This window comes from Syngnathoides biaculeatus, chromosome 14, assembly GCF_019802595.1.
Source record: "Syngnathoides biaculeatus isolate LvHL_M chromosome 14, ASM1980259v1, whole genome shotgun sequence".
Taxonomy (NCBI): Eukaryota; Metazoa; Chordata; class Actinopteri; order Syngnathiformes; family Syngnathidae; genus Syngnathoides; species Syngnathoides biaculeatus.
The window spans coordinates 26,253,480-26,275,651 of NC_084653.1; the positions used below are offsets into that span (position 1 = coordinate 26,253,480).

Consider the following 22,172-nt stretch of genomic DNA (forward strand, 5'->3'; position numbering starts at 1 on the left):
GACGCTCGCGCACCTTTGGCAAACTCATTAAGTCGCCGTAATGCGGGAGCGAGCCGGCTGACTCCGTGTTGAATAATCTTCCGTATGCTTCGTCCTGGGAATGTCCGCGAAAATTGGGGGAAGAATATCAATGGAACAAAAAGCGTCTCCTGGGGGCCAATCTGGCCTTCACAGTTGATCTTTCCACCATAACAATACATGGTGGAGAATTCGGAATCGCTCTTGTAATACGTAAATTCCCATCGGATTCGGAATGCTCGGGTAAACAATGCGGGGGAACAATAATCCCGCCATTACCTCACGGCGAGCTTTGCTCATTACGCGAAAGGCAACAGACAGCGTCCCAGGTGCGCGGAAGAAGCCGGAGGTGCTCACTCGAAGTTCATTTAATAGCCGCCGTGAAAGTCCAGCCACTCCGTCTTCTTCACGTGCGGCGCATGAAGACGAATGTCCGAAACCTTTGAACCGGGGAACAATCTCCCAGCGGGGGCTTTATCGGCCAATTCATCTCCTTTAGCGCAAGCTTTCGTCTTAAACGCGGACAGCCGACCCGGAGACTCGCGCAATCCGTTCGTGACTAATAACCGCTGCAGTGCGTAGAGCGCGAGTAGCGTACATTTGACACGCCGGTCATCGATTCAAATTAGGAGACGGGTACCACAATAACGCACCTGCGCTATGACTGACGAAGCTTTTTAAAGGGACTGAAATACCTCCTGAAGCACCGCCAATGTGACTTTTCCACTCGAAAGGATCGGTTCCGGAAAGAGTAGCCGCTTTTCCGCTTCGTCAACGCGTCGGTCGGAACGGCGGTGGAGAAGAACAAGACTGGACTGTATTTCCTCGACAGTGGCGAGAAGAAAACGAAGCACTACAGCAAAACGGAGACCGCGGGGCGTAATACTGTCGCGTCCAAGATGGACCGAGGCACGAGGGACGAAAACCTTCAGCACGTGTGCTCAGCTTGCTGAACGACTTTATTGTCCAAATTTAGACGGTGAATTTCAGAGAGCAACACGGCGCAATGGAGGCTTACGGCCACGCTACCCTGAGAACGCCCGATCTCCTCAGGTCTCGGAAGCGAAGCGGGTTTGGCCCTGGTTAGTACTTGGATGAGAGACCACCCGGGAACACCAGGTCAGCTTCCCTCCCCGGCTAAAATGCAAGAGGGGTTGCGTCAGGAAGGGCATCCGGCGTAAAACTGTGCCAAACAAACGTGCGTTCATCTGAGATGCCACGCTAACGGGACAAGCCGAAAGAAGAATCAAAGATCCAAATCTGGCTGTTCCTTTTGCTTTGTCGCGTATGGCTTGCGGAGCCCTCACAACGACATCCTGTACATGTGATTTCTGTCGTGCAGAGAAGGTTTGTCCTAGCGGGGTTGCCCTAGTTTGGTGCGGGAGGCAACGCAAATGACGCAGAGAGAGTTTGGACTAGTGGGATTGCCGTAGTTTGCGCGTGGTAGTCAATCGTTGTCCACAGGCGCAGAAGGGTTTAACGCCGATTGTGTGGAAATGCTTTTGACAAAGGTCGCTCAAAGAAAAAAATATGAGGAGTACCGAAGTTGGACGGTTCTGCTACGTGTTTAAATTCACAGATGGGGAGGATGCCAAAGCATTCGTACCCGACGTTGCCAATCAACATTTTGCCGAGTTCGAGATAATCATACGCATAAAAGTCACGCCTTTGTCGGCAAGTACCGTCATTCAAATCAAATTGAATGACGTTCACGATAAACGGATGGAAGAGCTCAACACCGCCGTGAAGCTGAATCTGACCATGTATGAACTCCAAAGCCATCGGCAAGACCGGCTAGCACTAGCTGTCGCGTGAACGGTAAGAAGTACTTTTGGCATCATTGGTGAACAACACCGTAACAATGTTATTTCAAAATAATTCAGAGACTTCTTGTGTTGGTCTTACGTAAAGGCTCAAATACACCTGCACTTTTGAAATTACATTTTTAAATATTTGCCCTTTACGGCTCTCACGGTGGAAAAAGGTTCCCGGCCCCTGACAGAGCACAACGTTCAAACTACACTTCATACTTCATACTTCCGACCTGACATTAGGAAGGGAACCGCTTAACTGGAGCAGAGTGCATTTGTCACGGCGGAGGTGCATTAATTATGCATTTGTTGACCCGCCGCTCGCTGCCCGGGAGAAGCCGGCGTTATGTCAAATCTTGAACTTTCGACTGCTATTTAAATCCTCGGAAAAGACAGCTCGGAAAGACACGGGAGTGGATGGATGGATGGATGGATGGATGGAGGTCAAAGAAATGTTGAATACAGGCAGCTAGCTAGAACGATAGATGAACAATCAAACAATGATACACTGATGATAGCTTGCTAAGTGGCTACTTCTGTTAAGAAAAATAATCTTTACTTATTACTGGAAGAAATATTGCAAGAGGCGGAACAGCAGATGATTGTTTAACAGGGTTGACCCCATTCGTACTTGGGGGTTGGAGACTTTGGCCGACTGCAGGGTTGGAGAGGCCGTGGTGCAGGCACATCGATCCATCTCGAATGAGGACTAGTATCCGTCGATGCAGAGGAATACAGGGGCGGATTCTCGGCGATCCGTCCAACCGCCGTAGCCAACGTCGTGTTGGGCGGCGACCCGCCTCCAATAGCCGAATCCGAAAGACAACTCCCGCGGTCCGTGGGATCAACACTATCGCAACTCCGTTTGAGACGGTGTCACGAGCTCAACAACTACCAGCATCGACTCGACGACAACATCGGCGATAAACGCCCGTTGTGTGACGTCGCCCCCAACGATACGGCTCATCTCTTCAACTGTGCTCCAAAACCGACCCCGCTGGCGGCGGAACGCCTGTGGAGCAGCGTGGCTCACTTTCTGGACCTTGGTACGGAATAACGACCGTCGTATTTGGCTACAACCACAACTGTTTAACACATCTGCTTTACAGTTCTGAGTATTGGGGTTCAAATCCCGATGCTGTGTGGCATTTGCAAGTTCTCCCCGTGCCTGCGTGGTTTTGCTCCAGGCAGTCCGGTTTCCTTCCACATCCCCAAAAACAAGTAAGGTAGCTTGATTGAATATACAGAATTAATTGTAATAGCAATAATAGTTGTTTGTTTTGTTGTGGCCTTCGATTGGCTGGCGACCAGTTCAGCGTGTGCCCCGCCTCTTGCCCGAAGATAGCTGGGGATAGGCTCCAGCGCCACCGCGACCCTTGTGAGGACAAGTGGAACATACAAATATCTGATTCAAAGCAAACGAGTCACTCCGTGGCAACAAAAATAGACTTGCTGAGTCATTTGGGACAAAGCAAAAAACTCGGGCAATATGCCACATGCTGCTTGACCAGGTCTTAAGACTTGAAACGTTAGCGCGTGATCACGGGCGCCTTTGGTAAGTTTCCATGACAGCGTCTCAACTTGGTCCACGCTCATATGCATTCGCAAATAGTTCTCACTTTCAGTTAGTTTTGGCTCTCCATTTTCTGTCTCGTGACCTTTGCATTTGTTCACAATTGATACTCAATTTGCCGGCATTTAGAAAGCAAAATGACTTGACGTTAACCCTTGGCGACCCAGTCGCCGCCAAATTGGATCATTTGGGAGCTGTCACTCAACCGCAGATTGCGGCGCGTCCGGCTAACGCCGCGTTTCCGCATCAGACTATTTCCACGTCGGAAAGCAAATGCGTTTCACATTTATCGCCGTACACACGAGTAATACACTAAAGCTTTGTGCAGTGTACGCTAAATGATATATTATAATATAATATATTTCCCAATTCATTATTCATATGAGACATTATATAAACATTTTGAGGAGAAAAATCAGGAGAAATTTTGCAGGATTCTAAAGCATCTCACCAAGGGCGATCCAACATCACAACGGGAATGTTGGAAATACATAATGTACCGTAATTCCCGGCCTACATAGCGCACCTGTTTATAAGCCTCACCCAGTACATTTGTCAAGGAAATACCATTTGGTACATACATACGCCGCAGCCGTGTAAAAGCCGCAAGTGCCCACATTAAAACACGAGAGATTTACAAAGAAAGACGGTACACAGAGAGTTTAACGCTAGCGCCGCTGCACTAAAAACTAGCGTTGCCAAACTTACGCTAACGCTAGCGCCGCCGCGCTAACAGGGCTGGTTAAAAACAAAAAAACACACAGGTAAAAAAAAAAAAAAAAAAAAAAATCACTGAGACAAGGCAGTAACACGCTAGCGCAGCGCTAACAGGGCAGGACCGGTAAAAGTCACTTCCTCGGCATATATATTCCACCGGTCTCACTCTTGTGTGCCCCCTTGCGGCAATTAGAAAAAAAATGCACAAATTAGCCGCATCACCGCATAAAAAAAAAGTCGGAAATTACGGTACACGTACTGAGACTATAATATCGATTAAAACCCGATCTTAGTCTTTTTGCCGTTTCCTTGTGTCATTTAGTCCAAATTTAGACAAGGTATGATTAATTTATAGTTGTAGTCCTTATCATAAATGTTTAAGTGGGCGATCTAATTTAAGCGATATAAATTAAAATCTGTAAAAAACATTCCATCGAGACTTTTGAGGTGATGAAGGGAAAAAAGAAAAAAAAAAAAAGAACATTCCTGGAACTGCCTGATTAAAACGTGTACTTTGGCTTCTGTCAGAAGCCTCCTCTATATCGTGTATATTTTCATAAATTTGTCAGCTAATTAAAAAGGAGACATAATTAACGGCAAGAATATATAACTCAATGAATTTTTTTTAATCAAGAGCGGAAGCCAAAATCCAGGTTTCCAACATGCACGCACGCGCACATTTTTGGCAACGTGTACTCCGAGGACAATGTTGGCGGGGACCGCCGCGAACGGAGGCTGCATGCTAAACCTGAACCTGGAATCAAGTCCAAGTCTTAAATGTCACACAAGTCCTTAAACCATTTTGAAACCCAAAAGCTTGTAACTCCGTCGACTTGGATATGAAATCATTTCTAAAGACGAGCAGAGTCACGACTTATATAGTGTCTTCTATGTGTCATCTTTTTCCATCTAGGCCTATCTCGTGCATCCTCCTCTCTAACTCCCACAGTCCTCATGTCCTCCCTCACCACATCCGTCAACCTTTTCTTTTGGTCTTCCTCTCGCTCTCTCTTCCTTGACAGCTCCATCCTCGCCACCCTTCTACCAATATACTCTCTCTCTCTCTCTCTCTCGCCTCTGGACATGTCCAAACCATCGAAGTCTGCTCTCTCTCTCACCTAGTCTCCAAAACCTCCAACTTTGGCTGTCCCTCCCTCTAATGAGCTCATTTCTGAACCTATCCAACGTGAAGAAGCTCAACATCTTCATTTCTGCCACCTCCGGTTCTGCTTCCTGTTGTTTCTTCAGTGCCTTCACCGTCTCTCATCCGTCCATCACTGTTTTATAAACTTTGCCCTTCGTCCTGGCGGATACTCTTCTGTCACATAGAACACCAGACACCTTCCGCCAGCTGTTCCACCCCGCTTGGACCCGTTTCTTCACTTCCTTACCCCAAGTATTTGAAGTCATCCACCCTCGCCATCTCTTCTCCCTGGAGCCTCACTCTTCCCCCTCCACCCGTCATATATTCTGTTTTGCTTCAGCTAATCTTCATTCCTCTCCTTTCCAGTGCGTGCCTCCATCTTCCTAATTGTTCCTCCGCCTGCTTGCTCCCTGTTTTCACGGCATAACACGATATCATCTGCGAACATCACGGTCCAAAGGGGATTCCAGTCTAACCTCATCTGTCAGCCTATCCATTACCGCAGCAAACAGGAAGGGGCTCAGAGCGGATCCCTGATGCAGTCCCACCTCTCCCTTAAATTCCTCTGTCACGCCTACGGTACACCTCAACATTGTTCTGCTGCCGTCATACATGTCCTGTACTATTCTAACGTATTTCTCCGCCACACCAGACTTACGCATGCAGTACCACATTTCCTCTCTTGGGCGACTTATATCTTCTTCTTTTCCTTTCGGCTTGTCTCGTTTGGGGTCACCACAGTGTGTCATCTTTTTCCATCTTAGCCTAGCTTGTGCGTCTTGCTCTCTAACCCCAACTATCCTCATTTCTTCCCTCACCACATCCAACAACCTTCTCTTTGGTCTTCTTGGACGACTTATATACTGTGTATAAAGTATATTTATGTATAATGCAAATACACATTTTAGCATGTAGAAAAAAAAAAGGAATATGTGGTTGATTCATAAATATCGCTCTGTGGTTTGTCTCCACTTTTTTACAGGACACATCCAATGTCCTGTGGGCGCAGAAAAGTCATCAAAATGTCACGAGTTGTAGTACTTTGGAGCAAGCCATTAAAGTGGTTCTACTGCGACTCTGTTTTCAACAAGGTGACTTGCAATTGCAAGCGGGTGACATTTCCCGCCGCCGCTCATAAGTCGAGGTACCGCAGCCACAAGTTAAAAGGGACACGTGAAGCCTGAATGTCACCGAGTCGATGGCGTCGGCGCGGCACATCCCGCATGAAAAGCCGCGCTCGGAGACGCGCTATTTATATTCAAAAGCCTCAAATAACACCCGCCCGCCGAAAGACGAGACAGTCACGCGCGGACTCATTAGAACACAGCGGTATGCGAGCGCAGGGCAGGCTTGTCGCCGTGGAGACGGATTGTTAAATACCTGAGCCTCTCTTGGAGACCACCTTGAGACACTTTGACAGCGTGACATAGAGCAGGATCAGCAGAGGGCCGGGAGGTCTCATCTTCATCCCTGTCCTCGCCTCGCAGCCTGAAGGAGGACGAGAGGGAGAGGGGGAAAAAAATAGCAGAAAAGCAGATGAGAGAGCGCTCCGACATCAGTACGCTAGTGCAAAAAAAAAAAAAAAAAAAAAAAAAAAATCACATTCAAAATATCTCACAAAGTTGTTTTGGGAGTTATAAAACTTCTAAAAGATCTAACAAACATAATTGACTACATTGGTATAGCCCAATTTCCAAAACTGTATCACCGAGATTGAAAAGAGACACAGCATTTCAAAATCTTGAGAGAAAAAAACAAAACAAAACACAATTTGTCTTTCATATTTCTTCCTTCTTAATTCTTGCCAATATTGCACAGCCAAAAACGACAATATTGATTGTTTCATCCTCCACTTGTGCCTCAGACTGGATCTGTGATGTCTGAGGACAAATCCCGCCAAGGCCCTCGCGAGCCCGGGCCAAATCCCGTCGAGCACCCAGAGCTGGGCTACATTTGGAGATTACCAAGCGACGATCAAGAACGTGGAGAGAATTGGATCGGAACTGGAGCGAAATGTACGCTGTCGTATCTGCTCCCACGTTTGTAGCACACTCGATAACAAATACTAAGCGTCTCTTTCAGTTTGACTTAGTAGGAACTGTAATAGCGCAGATCGTCAATTTTAGCGCAATGGACAGGTAACAATATATGGAACTCTGTTGATAACAAATATTGTGGTACCTTCTGAACCATGTGAACAGTCATTTAAAGTATGAAAACAGTATTAAAGAAGATTTTTTTTTTTTAACAATTGCCGTTCCAGTAGACACAAATTTGAGTGAACAGTAATGTTGTTGAAGTAACTGTAATAGCGCAGGTCGTCGATTTTAGCGCAATGGACAGGTAACAATATATGGAACTCTGTTGATAACAAATATTGTGGTACCTTCTGAACCATGTGAACAGTCATTTAAAGTATGAAAACAGTATTAAAAGATGATTTTTTTTTAACAATTGCCGTTCCAGTAGACGCAAATTTGAGTTAACAGTAATGTTATTGAAGTAACTGTAATAGCGCAGATCGTCAATTTTAGCGCAATGGACAGGTAACAATATATGGAACTCTGTTGATAACAAATACTCTGGTACCTTCAGAACCATGTGAACAATCACTTAAAGTATGCAAACAGTATTAAAAGATGATTTTTTTTTTTTTAACAATTGCATCAGTATTGGAGTGAATACTGTTGCCTCGCCATCCATCCATTTTCCAAGTCGCTTATCCTCAAAAGGGTCACGGGAAAGCTGAAACCTATCCCAGCTAGCTTCGGGCGAAAGGTGAACTACGCCCTGATCTGGTCACAGGCCAGATATCGACACCATCGCCGAGGGGGAATCGATCCCGTGCTGCCCGCATCAAAAGCAGGCGTGTGTACCACTACACCATCAGTGACTTTAGATTTATTCATTTAATATCAAAAGTCTGTCACTGCAGCACGGTGAACGATTGGTGACACCGTCTGCTTCACAGTGCTAAGGACCGGGGTTCAAATCCCGGCATGGCCTGTGCAGAGCCCGCACCAAAGGCAACACCATCGATGCAAATACCACTAGCACAAGGGGCCAGGTCCGACCTTCTCCTGGGGGGTGGGGGGCTTCTCCCATGATTTCAAAGGGGACAGATTATCGTAGCGGCTGATGTATTTCTCGCCCAAAAACCCTTCGCCGAGATGCTGAAGAATCAATAAAGAAATAATTACACGTGTAAGAAACACCGCTTTTAATAGCCGTCGTCATTAACGTCGGGCGAGGGAATTTCGAATCATTACCTGGCGACTAACCAAGTTATAGCAAATATCCCTCCTCGATCCCTTATCGACTCATCTATCACGATAATTGACAGAGGGTTCGCCATTCTCAACACCTCATCATCTCCGAGTAAATGACATCATCTAACATGAGGTAATTAGGCCGTAATAGGGGCCTCCGGAAATTAAAGACAGTTTGCTGCTCGGGAAAAGAACCCCCCCCCCCCAAAAAAAAAAAACAAAAAAAAAAAACAAAAAAAAAAAAAACCTCATTTAGGAGGACGGTCGTTGCCTGACAACACAAGCTGTTTGGATCTTTTGGAAAATTCATCGATCTGTGCGGAGGGAATCAAACGTGGAAAAAAGAAAAGTTGGATTGGTCTCGTCGCCGATCCCAGAAACAAGAAACTGGAACGGAGTGAACCGCACGCCAATCCGACAAAATTTGACACTCCCGTTTGGAGAATGACTGTAAGTTTTATATCAATCATAGATAAATAATAAACACAATGACTTTTGTGATGACGTGGACAGATATTTTGATATTCAGAATCCTAAAAACCTAGCCTTATTTTTTTATCTTCTTGATTTCGCCAGCCAACACGTTGAGTGTGACACAACAGCGCCCCCGCTGGTGGCAGGCAAGTAGTACAGTATAGCGTAATCTGCGTTTTTTGCAGTTCGCGCTTGACGATCCTCCTCTTTAACATGTTTTTCAAAAGTGTCATGACTGTTTTTTTGGATACTTTTTGTACATTTTTTTAGAGGCCCTGTAGCTCAGTGGTTAGAGCACTGGTTTGATAAACCAGGGGTTGTGGGTTCGTATCCCACTGGGGGCTCCACTCCCTGAGAAGGGTTGCGTCAGGAAGGGCATCCGGCGTAAAAATTGTGCCAAACATATATGTGCGTTCATCTGAGATGACACGCTGTGGCGACCCCGAAAGGGACAAGCCGAAAGAAAGAAGAAACTCTCGCTCAGTATTTTATTTCGCTTGTGTTTGCATTGTTTTGAAAGGGTGTTTGAAGACCCTAGTCCGGAACGTAGCCTCGCTGATGAAGGTCGGATGACTGCGCATTCCATTTTGCCTCAGTGGCTTTAAGATCCAGTTACAGTCATCGTTCATCAGTTGGACAGCAATAATGCTTGATTTCATTCATTTTATTTGTTTTTAGGTTGCAGAATCGCTTCCTGAATGTTCTGGACTCCCGTTTCTATGGCAGGTGCAGCTTCAAATTCCCCTTTGCACCTTGACACTTTGTAATTCTTCTACAACAAAATAGTTTAGAGACACAACAACGCGTCCGCTGGTTAGTAGGATTCAGTTTTTGCCTCAGAAGCGCGCCACGACACCATCAATTAAATATCAACAGAATTCTGAATGATAATTGCTCATGTTAAAGATCATAAGTTTTGGGCTTCAATAAAATACACGTTTGCATTATTTAAAGTTTGACATCCTGGCCTGTCGGGACCAAACTGTCAGGTCAATGACTGAAACAATCGTCTGTGTAGAATTTATCCGTAGAGTCAGATATACAGGAATCCATCCGGAAGAGTCTTGAATTCTCAAGTCACATCATGTTCCTGTCAGCGTGTATGAGAACATGCAACAACGGAAGCCAATGATCCGGAAAGTTCAACCAAAAAAAAAAGAAGAAGATGAAGAAGGAGATGGAGATGGAGGCGAGGGAGGGAGGGAGGGAGGGAGGTCCCTGGCATTTGGAGAGGAGAAATCCAACATGGAACGAGGGGGGGGGGGGGGCAGCGAACTGCAGCAGGGGTCACGTGTCAAGCAGATTAGCATAGCTAATGAAAGGAGCCTCTCTCAGCGTACGTTTGGACAAGAAGCCTTTCTCTCCTCAATCATTTTCTTTTTTTACATCCACACAAGGAGAACACAGCACACTGCAGAAATGCCATTCTGCCCCCCCCCCAACCCCCACCCCACCCTCATGTACTAAATGGACTTTAAAAGAGTTGTTGATTTGCTTGCCGCTTTCAGCGCCAGTTTGGAACCCCCTAAAGACCTGCAATTATGTCTACAAACGGAGACACCTGCTTCCTGATTTAAAAATTACACACAATTACATTAATGAAATGAAAATAGTTCTGTAAAATGGGGCACTTGGACGTGGAATAGCTCATTTTGGGCTATAATCCTTTGCATATTACCATATTTCTTTAACTAAACGCGGTGCCCCAATTACACGCCATGAGCGACGCTAGTTTAACGCCAGGAACAAAAACAAAACGTAGTGCATATCTGTATCGGTTACTTCATGTTTGTTGAGCCGCTAACCAAAGAGGAGCACCCGCACAAATTAGTTTGGTCTCATGGGGTTTGGGATAAAAATTGTCTTTCAAGGACATGTTTGCGTTTCAGTTGACTGAAGCGGTCACTCGACAATGTCCTGTGTGCCCAGTTACGCCGATTATTACCAATTAAAAACAATTGCCTCGTTAATAACTCGCTTTTAATACCGTGCGCTCGCACAGTGCGCCGTACCTCCTTTGTCCTTATCCAAATTATGAGCGCATACTTTTGCGGGTCTGGATTCTGTTCACTTTTGCTGTCAAGACAAAAGTCCTACATCACCGGCACCCGTAGGGTGAAGGATTGTGGAAGTCAATTCGTGCCACCGGGAATCGAATTTGAAATCCCACAGAAAACGGGATTTGAATGTGATCCCATTTTCAATAGTTGCTACAATTAGGCGTCTAAAATTCACCGTCCGTACCACCAGGCAGGGTTACTTCAGGTCAGAACCGAACCCCCAGCCAACCGCAGTTACGCTCTCTCAATCACGTGACGTCTCATACTAAGAAAGCGTAACTGGATTGGCTGGCTGTTCGGTTCTCACCTGAAGTAACCCTGCCTGGTGGCACAGACGGCGAATTTCAGATGGCGAATTGTACCACCTGTTGAAAATGTGATCACTTTACATTCAAATCTTGTTTCCTGTGACATTTCAAATTCAAATCCTGGTGGCACTCATCTACTTCCATAAAGGATCCCCTACTGTAGATATTAGTTTTGTTGGAAGTGTGAGAACGTCTTTTGTTTTTCTAGTGACGGGGTATGCGGAAGACGTTGGGAACAAGACAAAGCATACCCCGGTTGGAGCGCTCAATAAACATTGATGGGAAACTGCGGGTCTCGTGATTGACAAATGACCTGATTGAATGGCGCGTTTTAATGCTTTTGTCCGTACGGCGTCCACGTGAATAGTTCCAAAGAAGTTGGCCCTCTGAATGAACCCAAGTGCGATTAACAGACCACCTCCTTGAAGCCCACCAGAGAGCAGCTGCGCAGTGCTCACAGTTGGTCACACAAGCAAAACAAAGTGCGCTAATTAGCCAGGAATTTATTTGGGTGAATGCTTCCTAAATAATGTCATTTGCATCCCTTCAGTGACCACACTGTGGGCTACCCAACATGGGAAACACGCCAATTATACTTTGATTCGCTCGACCGAAGCCTCAGATTGGAAAGTCGCGGCGGGACTGAAAAGGAACAACGTTGTCCTGCTGATGTCTCGGCTTCATAATCGCAGCGGGACTCGGGTCCTGCCAGGCATGACATCACTTTTCTCACATCTTAGCGCACACGCACAGAGGTGCATTGTGGACCTCGCAAAAAAAAAAAAAAAAGCCAGGGAAACACCGGACGCTCTTTTGAAATGGCACCACAAAGAGGCAGCTAGAAAAGAAACTGAAGAAGGTTTCGCTCACTATTGAGGAAAATGCAAAGAAAGCTACGGAGGGACAAAGAAAAACTTTGGAAACCGAACCCGGATTATTCCGTTTATAGTTCTGTCATATGCGAGCTTTCTCAATTTGGCATGGCCCATCCGTGTGGGGTACTTCATTCTGGGGCTGTCAAAGTACAAGCTCTGAAATTCGTCCAAAATGGCGGACTTTTTTGGTTTCCCGCGCGCGAGAATATAAGTGTGAGTGAAAGCTCGTCTTCAGGCGTCCAACCGTGACTGGCGACCAGTCAAAGGTCACCTTGGATACGCCGCAGATCACGCATGACCCTGATCAGGATTTGATCGTGAGGCAACAGGAAAGGACGGAAGTTGTTCTCCTGATGTTGTCTGATTTCAAAACCGGGATGGACGTTGCTAACGCCGCAGCGTTCCTGTCGCACGACATTTCGACACATTTCAGGAGCTGACGTGATGATCTCGCTCAGTAGGAGAAGAATCATATTTGCCTATCTCGGAGCTTTTGTTTTTTAGCATTAGCATTCCCGGCCGATATATTGCGGGAACGACTTCTTCTTCTTGTTTCTTTCAGACAATCACCAACAGTTGGAAAGGATACTGACACCTTCAGGACTTAAGTGGAATAGTATTTCATTTCTTAGCATTTTGTCTCACTTTTGGGCTCTGCCGCAGGCAATTGACTCGCTTGTAAGACGGTACAGTGAATCCCCAGCTTGACACCAGCCATTGTCCTCTGAGCCAAGATGGCCTCTTGCCTCAAAATGGCAAAATTCGCAGCACTAAATGTCGCTTACTTTGCTAACATGTGTTTTTGTTGTTGTTCCGCCAGCTCTCAGGTTCGTCCATAAAATGGCGGATTGGCAGTTTTACGCGCACAGCAGAGGGAGGGATATGGCCGACCGGTCAACATATCCGGGATTGATACCCGGGAGAATACCTCCAACAAGAACAGCGGCATCGTTCAAATCCCGAGCACTCTTGTGCGGGCCTTTATCTTTCTTCTCCGAGTCAAACAAAGCAGGAGGCAGATGAGTCCGACGCTGCGGCGATGTGCGCACGCTTCACACGTGGCCGCCGTTCGGATCTCGTGGCGTGCCTGCGCGCACGACCTCAAATGCACCTGCTCCCGGCGCCTCCGAGGAAAGGGGCTCGCTCGGTGTTGTCGTGCCGACGAGCTAGCGACAGGATGCCGTGTAGCCACGGCGGCGCACATCTGCCCTACCCGTCTGCACGCAGATGTTGCGGGAGCAATTACGGAGAGGTGAATTTGTCTTGTTACAATTACACTAAAGCAGGAGCCTGTGCTGAGGTTACGCTCGGCTTCTGCTCGTGCTCAGTTGATGGGGAAATACCTGAAATACCAGTTTCATCCATCCGTCCATTATCTACCGCTATTCCGGGTCGGGTCTCGGGGGAAGTAGCTTGAGCACGGATAGCCAGACTTCCCTTTACCCAGGCCGCTTCTTCCAGCTCTTCCGGAGGGATCCCGGGGCGTTCCCTGGACAACCGAGAGACGTAGTCTCTCCAGCGTGTCCTGGGTCGTCCATCGGGGTCTCTTTCCGGTGGGACGTGCCCGGAACACCTCACCAGGTAGGTGTCCGGGAGGCATCCGGATCAGATGCCCCAGCCGCCTCATCTCGGTCCTCTCAATGCGGAGGAGCGGCGGCTTGACTCTGATGCAGTTTTAACTTTCTTCAAATGTATATCCACATACATTTTTTCCCCGCGTATCAGTGTTTATTGTTCATCTTCCAATAGAAATTAAACACACATTTTTTATTAAAAAAAAAAAAATTGGGTAGATGTGTCATAACTGGACACACAGAAAAGTCTCAAGGACCGACACATACCAATGACCAGGGCATCAACAACTTTGGCTTGAAGGAGGCGCCGGCTTCGAATTTGGCAAACTGCATTCATTAAATTTTTTTCTGACTTTTCCTCTCTCGGATCAACTGGAGCCCCGAGCTCAAATTCAAACCCTGAACCTCAGAAGTGTAAGACGGATGTGCGAACCAACTCACTCAACACACTTTGGAAAACTCCTGCTCAGGAAATCATCCAAGTTCGCTAAGTACCCTTGACAGACGGGGGGCCGTAAATCGTGAAGGTTTTTCCTCACTTGATCAAATGTAGGTGGTGCCTGGTGTCAAAATTTCAAGATCATTTCCAGGATTTGCTGTGAAAAAGGGGCTTGCAGCTGAATTTGAACCCGGTCTACTCGACAGATGGGCGACACCAAAACGAACGGCAACCACGCTGCATGTTTGAGAATAAAATACAACACTGTCAATGGACCTTTCCGACTGGCGATCTCGAGCTCCGCCCCCCTTAACTTACAGTTGCCATGTCCCGCGAGCTTCCAAAATGGCGACTGAACAGAACAGGTTTGAAGTCGATTCTCTATCGCGTATTCCAAATAACGCTGCGGTATGGTTTTTTTTTTTTTTTTTTTCATTTTGCCAAATGCGTCAGACTTGTCCAAGGGAGTTCTACAGAGAGGTCTCAAGTACTTCACGCAAGGATATGTAGACGGAATTAAGACTTTGGACGGAGTTACAGCGAAATGTAAATGTTTGACGCCTCACAAACGTCATATTGAAATCCAACAGGATCAAATAGTGGAATGGTACTGCGCATGTAAAGCAGGGTGAGTACTTTTTACTCGGAAAGATCACGAGTAATATCATTGCAGTCTTGATAAGTGAGTGGGTGTATTCATTTGACTCGGCTCGTAATGGAACCCAAAAAGTCTGATGTGATACAAATAGACGTTTCTCTTGCATGACGTGGCGCATTTACGTCTCGCTAACCCGACTCTTCGGCATAAAACGTGACACACTTCATTCGTCAGGTCAGCGGTACGCTAACAAAGTGAAAGTTCTTCTCCTGCAATCTATAAAGTAATCGGAACTCAGAGAAGATACTTCTCCCTCGCTCCCCTTCGAACATACTGCCTTGTGTTTGTTGATTTTGTTCACATTTAGTTGTACGTGCGCTCTTCCGCGAGCCTGAATCCATCGTAGACACTTCATCAACTGTGTTTTAGGCTTCGGCAAATAAATCAACCAAGCAGGATATCTTCCATCACAATTGCACGTTCCCCGAGCGCATCTGGGGACCATTTTCTTCGTAACATTAACTTTTCCAAGCGCACGCTACTGACAACCGGCATTGCTTGCGGGACAATACGACAAAAGGGGCGTGTCAAGACAGGGGTTAAGGCAATGTGGCTATCCGATTGGCTATTATTGTACTAGTGATTGACGGGGGGGGGGCGCACAAGGTCAGAGCCTGACCAAACGTCCGAGGTCTTGAAGACATCCAAAATGGATCCAGGTGCAAATCCTAAATAGTCGTAGTATAATCCCGATTTGTCACGCCATACAGTAATGGGGGTACAAAGTCTGTTGCTTATTAAATGCACAAAATGCATTTTTGGAATTCCTCGCATCTACAAAATATATTTGAAAAATGTAAGCACCATGATTAAGTCACGACAGGAACTATTTATTATCTGAAAATAAGGCTTGATAAAATAAACACTTAAGGAAGAAAAGCAGCACGGTTCTAGAAGTGGGTGGAAAGGGCACAAAGCTGTAAATAAAGGAAATTAAAAGTTTCTCGCGCGTACATTCTGTACTTGGAGGCCAAGAGTACCTCTTGATCATTAATGCATGAGCGTTAACTGCGGAATGTTAAATGAGAACCGGGCAGGTGGGAAAAAAAAAAAAAAAAAAAAAAATAGTATGAGCTCACAGAGTCGGCATCGTGGGGCGAAGATGTAAAGTCGTATCACCAAAGTATACGAGGGCCGTACGCGCGGCGTTTGGCGAAACGCTACATTATTGATATGCTATGTGGTGATCCGCCGCACAGAGAAGCCTTTGAAGCGACGCAGCGAGAGACACATGAATTGATATTTAATTCAATAACGCCGCGCAGCCGCTGGAGTCAAACAATGCAATTAAGGGGGAATGAAGAATTATTCAAAGCGCTGAAGTTGTGCTCAAAATGACACTCCATATCCTGTTTTTCTTATCAATGAAGTTTTTGTAAATATATCCCATCTACATCATGTTCATTTTTTTGTGGCATAATTACACAGAGCAGGCATCTTATCTTCCCCCTAAGAAAGCACAGATAATTGTTGTTGTTTTTTTTTTTTTTTTAATTTGCACTTAAATATGTCTGCAGCGGCACGGTGGTTCAGCCGGTAAAGCCTTGGCCTCGCAGTTCTGAGGACCCAGGTACGATCCCGTTGCATGTTCTCCCCGTGCCTGCGTGGGTTTCCTCCCGCATCCCAAAAACACGCAACTCTAAATTGCCCATAGGTGTGATTGTGAGCGCGGCTGTTTGTCTCCATGTGCCCCGCGATTGGCTGGCGACCAGTTGAGGGTGTACCCCGCGTCCTGCCCGTTGACGGCCGGGAAAGGCTCCGGCACCTCCCCGCGACCCTCGTGAGGATAAGCGGCAAGATAAAATGGATGGATGGATGGATGGATATGTCTGCATAAACACACATTGAACCCCCGTGAGAAACGCGTGTCACCGGAAAAGTACACTGATGAAAAACTGCATGAAAAGTGAATCAGATTTCGGGTAATGATGGGATAGCTTTATCATTTTTTTTTTTTTTTTTTAAACCACGGAAGAAGAATCGCAGAGGAAGGACGCTAACCACTGAGCGACGCTTGCTGTAACGGATGACGTGTGAAACAAACAACGGACGAGACGGCACTTATTGATGGGGTCGCTTCCGCGTGATCAGCAAACGACGCAATGTCAAATTTGTAATCCACCGCAATTATTATAGCAGCACTTATTTGGCTGCGACCACATCGTCTTCCTGTTCCATATGTTTGGGTTTGTCCCGTCAGGGGTCGCCACGGCATCCTCCTCTCTCACACCAACAGCCCTCGTGTCTTCTGTCACAACATCCATCAACTTGATGGAGTGGGTTCAATTCCCAATATCCAGCTAATGGCTGCACGGCAGGCTTAAGGTCACAAAGGGAATGCGGCATAAAAATTGCGCCAAACAAATCATGCTGGGGACTTGCTGTGGCGACGAGCCGAAAGCGGCGTTGAAACAAGACCGCAGAAGAGTCAAGAGAGTGAGTCGAATATTTCGTTGCGTATTAAACAATTAATTCATCAAAATGTGTCCAATTGTTTGTGATTGGTTGGCGACCAGTTCAGGGTGTACCCTGCCTCCTCCCTGTTGACAGCTGGGATAGGCTACAGAGCTCCCGCGACCCTTATGAGGATAAGCGGCTAAGAAAATAGATGGATTGATGGTTTGTGTTGGTGTGTGTAACCACGGATTTGTACTTAAATGCCCTATCTGGAGCCGTCGCTTTATTTTGTTGCCTAGACAACCCAAATCACGGCCAGCTATGAACCGGGTCGAGCCAAGCAGCAGATGTTTGTTAAACGCTTTTGACCGCGTTCCCCTCCAGAGGCTCCCCAAAGGAGGTTGGCGCTAACAAGCAAGGAGCACCGAGCTACGCCCTGCCTCCGTCCCATCATGCACCGCTCTCTCTCGCTCTCTCGGCGGCTCGCCGAGCGAGATCAATCGCCGCGCCGTCCCGAACCGCTTCGCATTTTCGGTACTCCGTTTGTTGCGTCCGGGAGCGGCGCCTATTCAAGCGCTCGGAGGAGCAGGAAATGACTGGACCCGAAGACAAACGCCGAGTTACTGGTCGGAGCGTCCACCACTGACTGTTTCCTGATCGTCGACTGTGTATACTTTTTACATTCCGTGACATGGACAACGGGACATTTAGCGGGTATGCTAATAATGGTTGACACGCCAGCCAAAGAATTTTGACATCTGAGAAGGCGAAACGTAGAGAGAAACACGAGCTAGACAGGCCCAACCGTAGACTGTCATCGGCTGTCGCAATTATAGTAGAGCGCGAGCACACTGGATCGCTAAGCCGCGGAACAAAAGTGACTGATTCGTGCGGCCGAAAGAACGCACGACCAGCGAGGGAGATCTCAGCCGACGAGCGTGACGACGCAGCGCATAGTCAAGAGACCGTGCAAGACTGGTAAACCTGTCGAGAAATGGAACGCAAAGCAATCAGCGGCGCTGCTTGCCATGAGTGACGTAGACTGATTGCATGAATAACTGAACGAAGGTGTGAAGACTTTTTACGTTCAGAATATGGAGAGCGGCGTTTCTTAATATTCCGTGAGATGAGGCACAAATTCTACATTGGAAAAAATCCCACCAAACAAAAATAAGAAATAATGATGTTTTCATCTCGATTGACTTACTGTAAAATCTAGTTCAACATATTGCTATTAATATGTTGCTTGAAGGGGAAAAAGATGGCCGCACTGGTTAAATGTTGTCATGGGCAGGACTTTCACACGAGGAACTGCGATTAGACCAAGTATTTAAGTTGGACTTTTGTCACTGGCATTTGCCAGTTCGTTGCCTCGAGTTAGTGAGTTGCGTTCACTGCCAGCAGGAATCTCCACCACCGAGAAAAAGTGTAGTGTGAGCTACCCTCGTCACAGCGATTCTGCGCAACCACAGTTTAGTCCCGTCTTAGGTCATGTTTCCAGACATCGCTCCATGTTTTTGGACTTTGCGTATAGCCTAGCGTTGTTGTGCCTCTGCCTTTTCGGACTGCTTACGCCGTGTATGACCTCAGCTTTGAATAAGACTCCGCCTAACATCATGCCTTCGTCTCGGAGTCCTGCATTTGTGTCCAGCCATGCACCGGAGGTCCGTGACAAATGTATCCTTAGGTCCTTATCCTAAGGTCACTGTCATGGAAAGATGAACAAAGATCCATCCCTCCATCCAATATCTGTTTGTTTACTCAACTGCAGATGGAGCAGGCATCCACAGTATTAGGGAGGAGGACTTTTTATGGGATGAACCGTACGCCGGTACGAACGTGAACCATATTCGCTGGGTTAGGGGCCAAGACCTGCCGCAAATGCCGAAGTAACATCCATTTATCCAATTTCTCAGTCACTTATCCTCACAAGGGTCGCAGGAGAGCTGGGGCCTACCCCAGCTATCATCGGGCAGGACGCAAGGTACAACCTGAACTGGTTGCCACCCAATCGCTGGGAACCATAGACGCAAACAACCAGTCGCACTCACAATCACACCTAAGGGCAATTTAGAGTCTCCAATTAATGGAACAAAAATCCGATACTAGTAATAAATCCATCCTAATTTTCGCACCCATTAAGTGAAACTGCACATTAGCGTGGCCGCGAGACCTCATCGGCGTTCGGGGCAGGACCGAAGGCCCGAAGGCGAAATCAACAAATGGTGCCTTTGCAGTCAAGCGAGGCGGAAGACGGCCTGTCAACGTGTTGCCATTCAGGACTAAGATTGCTAAGCTTTTGGGTTTGGTTTTTTTTTTTTACCCCGGGACGGCCCGAGGTCGGGGCGTCACGCAAACGCGTCGACGGGAGCGAGGAGGGAAGCGAGCGAGGCGTTTGCCCGCAGAGCCGCTCGATTCGCTCCCAGCTACGTGGCTCATCGGTCAACGCCGTCTTTGATGGCCGGCGCGGCCAAGACTTGGCAGGCCGGCGGTGACGCGCACAGACGCACGTCCAAGGATGCCAGTGAAACTTTGGGGAAAAAAAAAAAAAACATTTTTATTGGACGCAACAATTCTCAGCTTTCTGCTCCGGAATGAAATGAGAAATTCCCTCAACTGCGCTCGTCTTGACGTTCTCGTTTTGGAATTCTCCAGCTCGTATCACCTTCCATTCTAAGGACTTAAAAAAGGATCTGATTGGAATCCCAATAAATCCTTCGGCCATGTTTTTATTTTTTATTTTAAGTAATGAATTGATTCAAAACACATCCAATCAACAATGCGTTGATAGATTTTGCCAGGCTAAGAGACTCGGGGGGGGGGGGGGACAAAAAAAAAAAAACGTCATTGATCCGTTGCAGAAATTGATCGTTTTGAAGCGTTGTTGTCAGAATCTCCAATTTTGTCGCATTGATGTCTGATGTTGGTAATCAATAATAGTTTTAAAGGCCATTCTTGTTTTTTTGTGTAGTAAACATGACCCAATATCTCTTTTTTTTTGTTTTTTTATTCAATTTCGATACTTCAAGAGGGGGGGCGGCATGGTGAGTCAGCTGGTAAAGCGTTGCCCTCGCAGTTCTCGAGGACCCGGGTTCGATCCTGGCCTCGCCTCTCTGGAGTTTGCATGTTCTCCCCGTGCCTATGTGGGTTTTCTCCGGTTGGGCACTCCGGTTTCCTCCCACATCCCAAAAACACGCAACATTAATCGGACACTCTAAATTGCCCGTAGGTGTGATTGTGAGCGCGACTGTTTGTCTCCATGTGCCCTGCGATTGGCTGACGACCAGTTCAGGGTGTGCCCCCCCCTCACTCCCTCCTGCCCGTTGACAGCTGTGATAAGCTCCAGCACTCCCCGCGACCCTTGTGCGGATAAGCGGCAAAAGAAAATGGATGGATAGAAGTTTAAAAAGCGAAAAAAAAACATCTTATGTGCTTCGTTCAGAAAAAAATCACGTCGCAAATGTAGGCCAGAAATGTAGATGATTGCAATATCGGGGTATGAATCAGAGCAACTTGTGATTCAATATCAAGAAAAGAAACAAGAAAACTATCATGATATGGCAAACTATTTTTGGGAGGGGGACAGCATCAAAAATCCACCTTAATATCTGCTCTCGCAGAGTAGCACAGATTGCCTTTCACCTTTTGGCCTTTTTTTTTTTTTTAAATAAAACTTCAAAAACGATTGAATTCGATCAAGAACAAATGTTTTGGTTCTAATCTTTGTTAACAAGAACATTATTTCAGTAAAGTATCTTATCTGTTTAAAAAAAAAAAAAATCATCCAAAACGCTTCCAGTTTGCGAAAATTCAATTCAGCAAATTGCTGATGCAAGCAAATTCTGCAATACCAGCTCGACACTTAAACTCGCAGCGTCGCAAGGGACAATTCTTCGCTTTGTCAAACCAAAAAAAGAAAAAAAAAACGGAGGGAGGAGAAGCGGGAGGGATTTTTTATTCCCCCGCAACAAATCCATCCACCCATCGTCTGTCCCGCTAATCGCCACGAGGGTCCCGAGACATTTTTGATCTCGTATATTTTAATTTTTAGGAAAGTATTCTCCATTTTGAAGAGCAAAGAATGCAGACGAGCGCGTGAGAAACCGATTTCACGACTCTCTTGTTTATCCTCCCGTGCCACTGATGCAAATTAGGCCACGGGAACAACCAAACAAGCCGAAATTGGGTCACGTGGCGCATGTCACGTAAACTCCAGCTTTGACTTGACTATCGCCTGCGAAACCGCCATGTCGCCCTCGTCCCCATCTTGCCCTTTAAAACGGCGAAAACCTCGGCGAGGTCTGAAATTGCCGAAGCACCGACGGAGAGCTTTCAATCCGAGGCCTGCGATCGGCCTTGCGCACTCGAGCCGCTCGGCGGATCCGGCAACAAGCGCGTGAGAAGAATAAAAGCGTACGTTTGCTAAACGAATTTCTTTCTCATCTCAAGTGCGCTGGATGAAGCGGCGTGGGTGCGACATTTCACTTGAAAACAAAGCTCCCTAAAGGCGTAAAACGCCGTCTTCGAGCGGCGAGGAACGAGCATGCGCGGCGAGGTATCCGCGGCAGGGCCCCGTTCCCGTCCGTCTCTGGAGGACGCCTCCTTGTGTCAATGGAGCCTAAACGACGCCAATAATGGTCCCCCCCCCCCCCCCGCTCGGTCCCCGGAGTCTTGACTGTTTAAAAATCGATTCCGCGCTCGTCTAGGGGGCGGCCGGGGAATAGACGGAAGTGGGAGAAATTGAAAGGAAAGAAGCGCGAAGAGGAGGAGGAGAAGAAGGAGGAGGAGGAGGAGGCGAGGGAGATGGAGAGCTGAGAAAAGGTTACAAAAGATAAGAGCGACACCGGCGAGTGGA

General features: G+C 47.0%; 1 protein-coding gene across 8 annotated transcripts in view; it reads right to left on the reverse strand.

The window, feature by feature from the left end:
- Nucleotides 1-22,172, reverse strand: part of il1rapl1a (interleukin 1 receptor accessory protein-like 1a) — a 318,067-nt gene that overhangs the window by 180,124 nt on the left and 115,771 nt on the right. For all 8 annotated transcript variants that reach the window (XM_061840540.1, XM_061840542.1, XM_061840543.1 and 5 more), the window contains one exon: nt 6,644-6,751. In XM_061840540.1, coding sequence (XP_061696524.1) covers nt 6,644-6,751 — 108 coding nt within the window. The remainder of the gene's footprint in view (nt 1-6,643; nt 6,752-22,172) is intronic.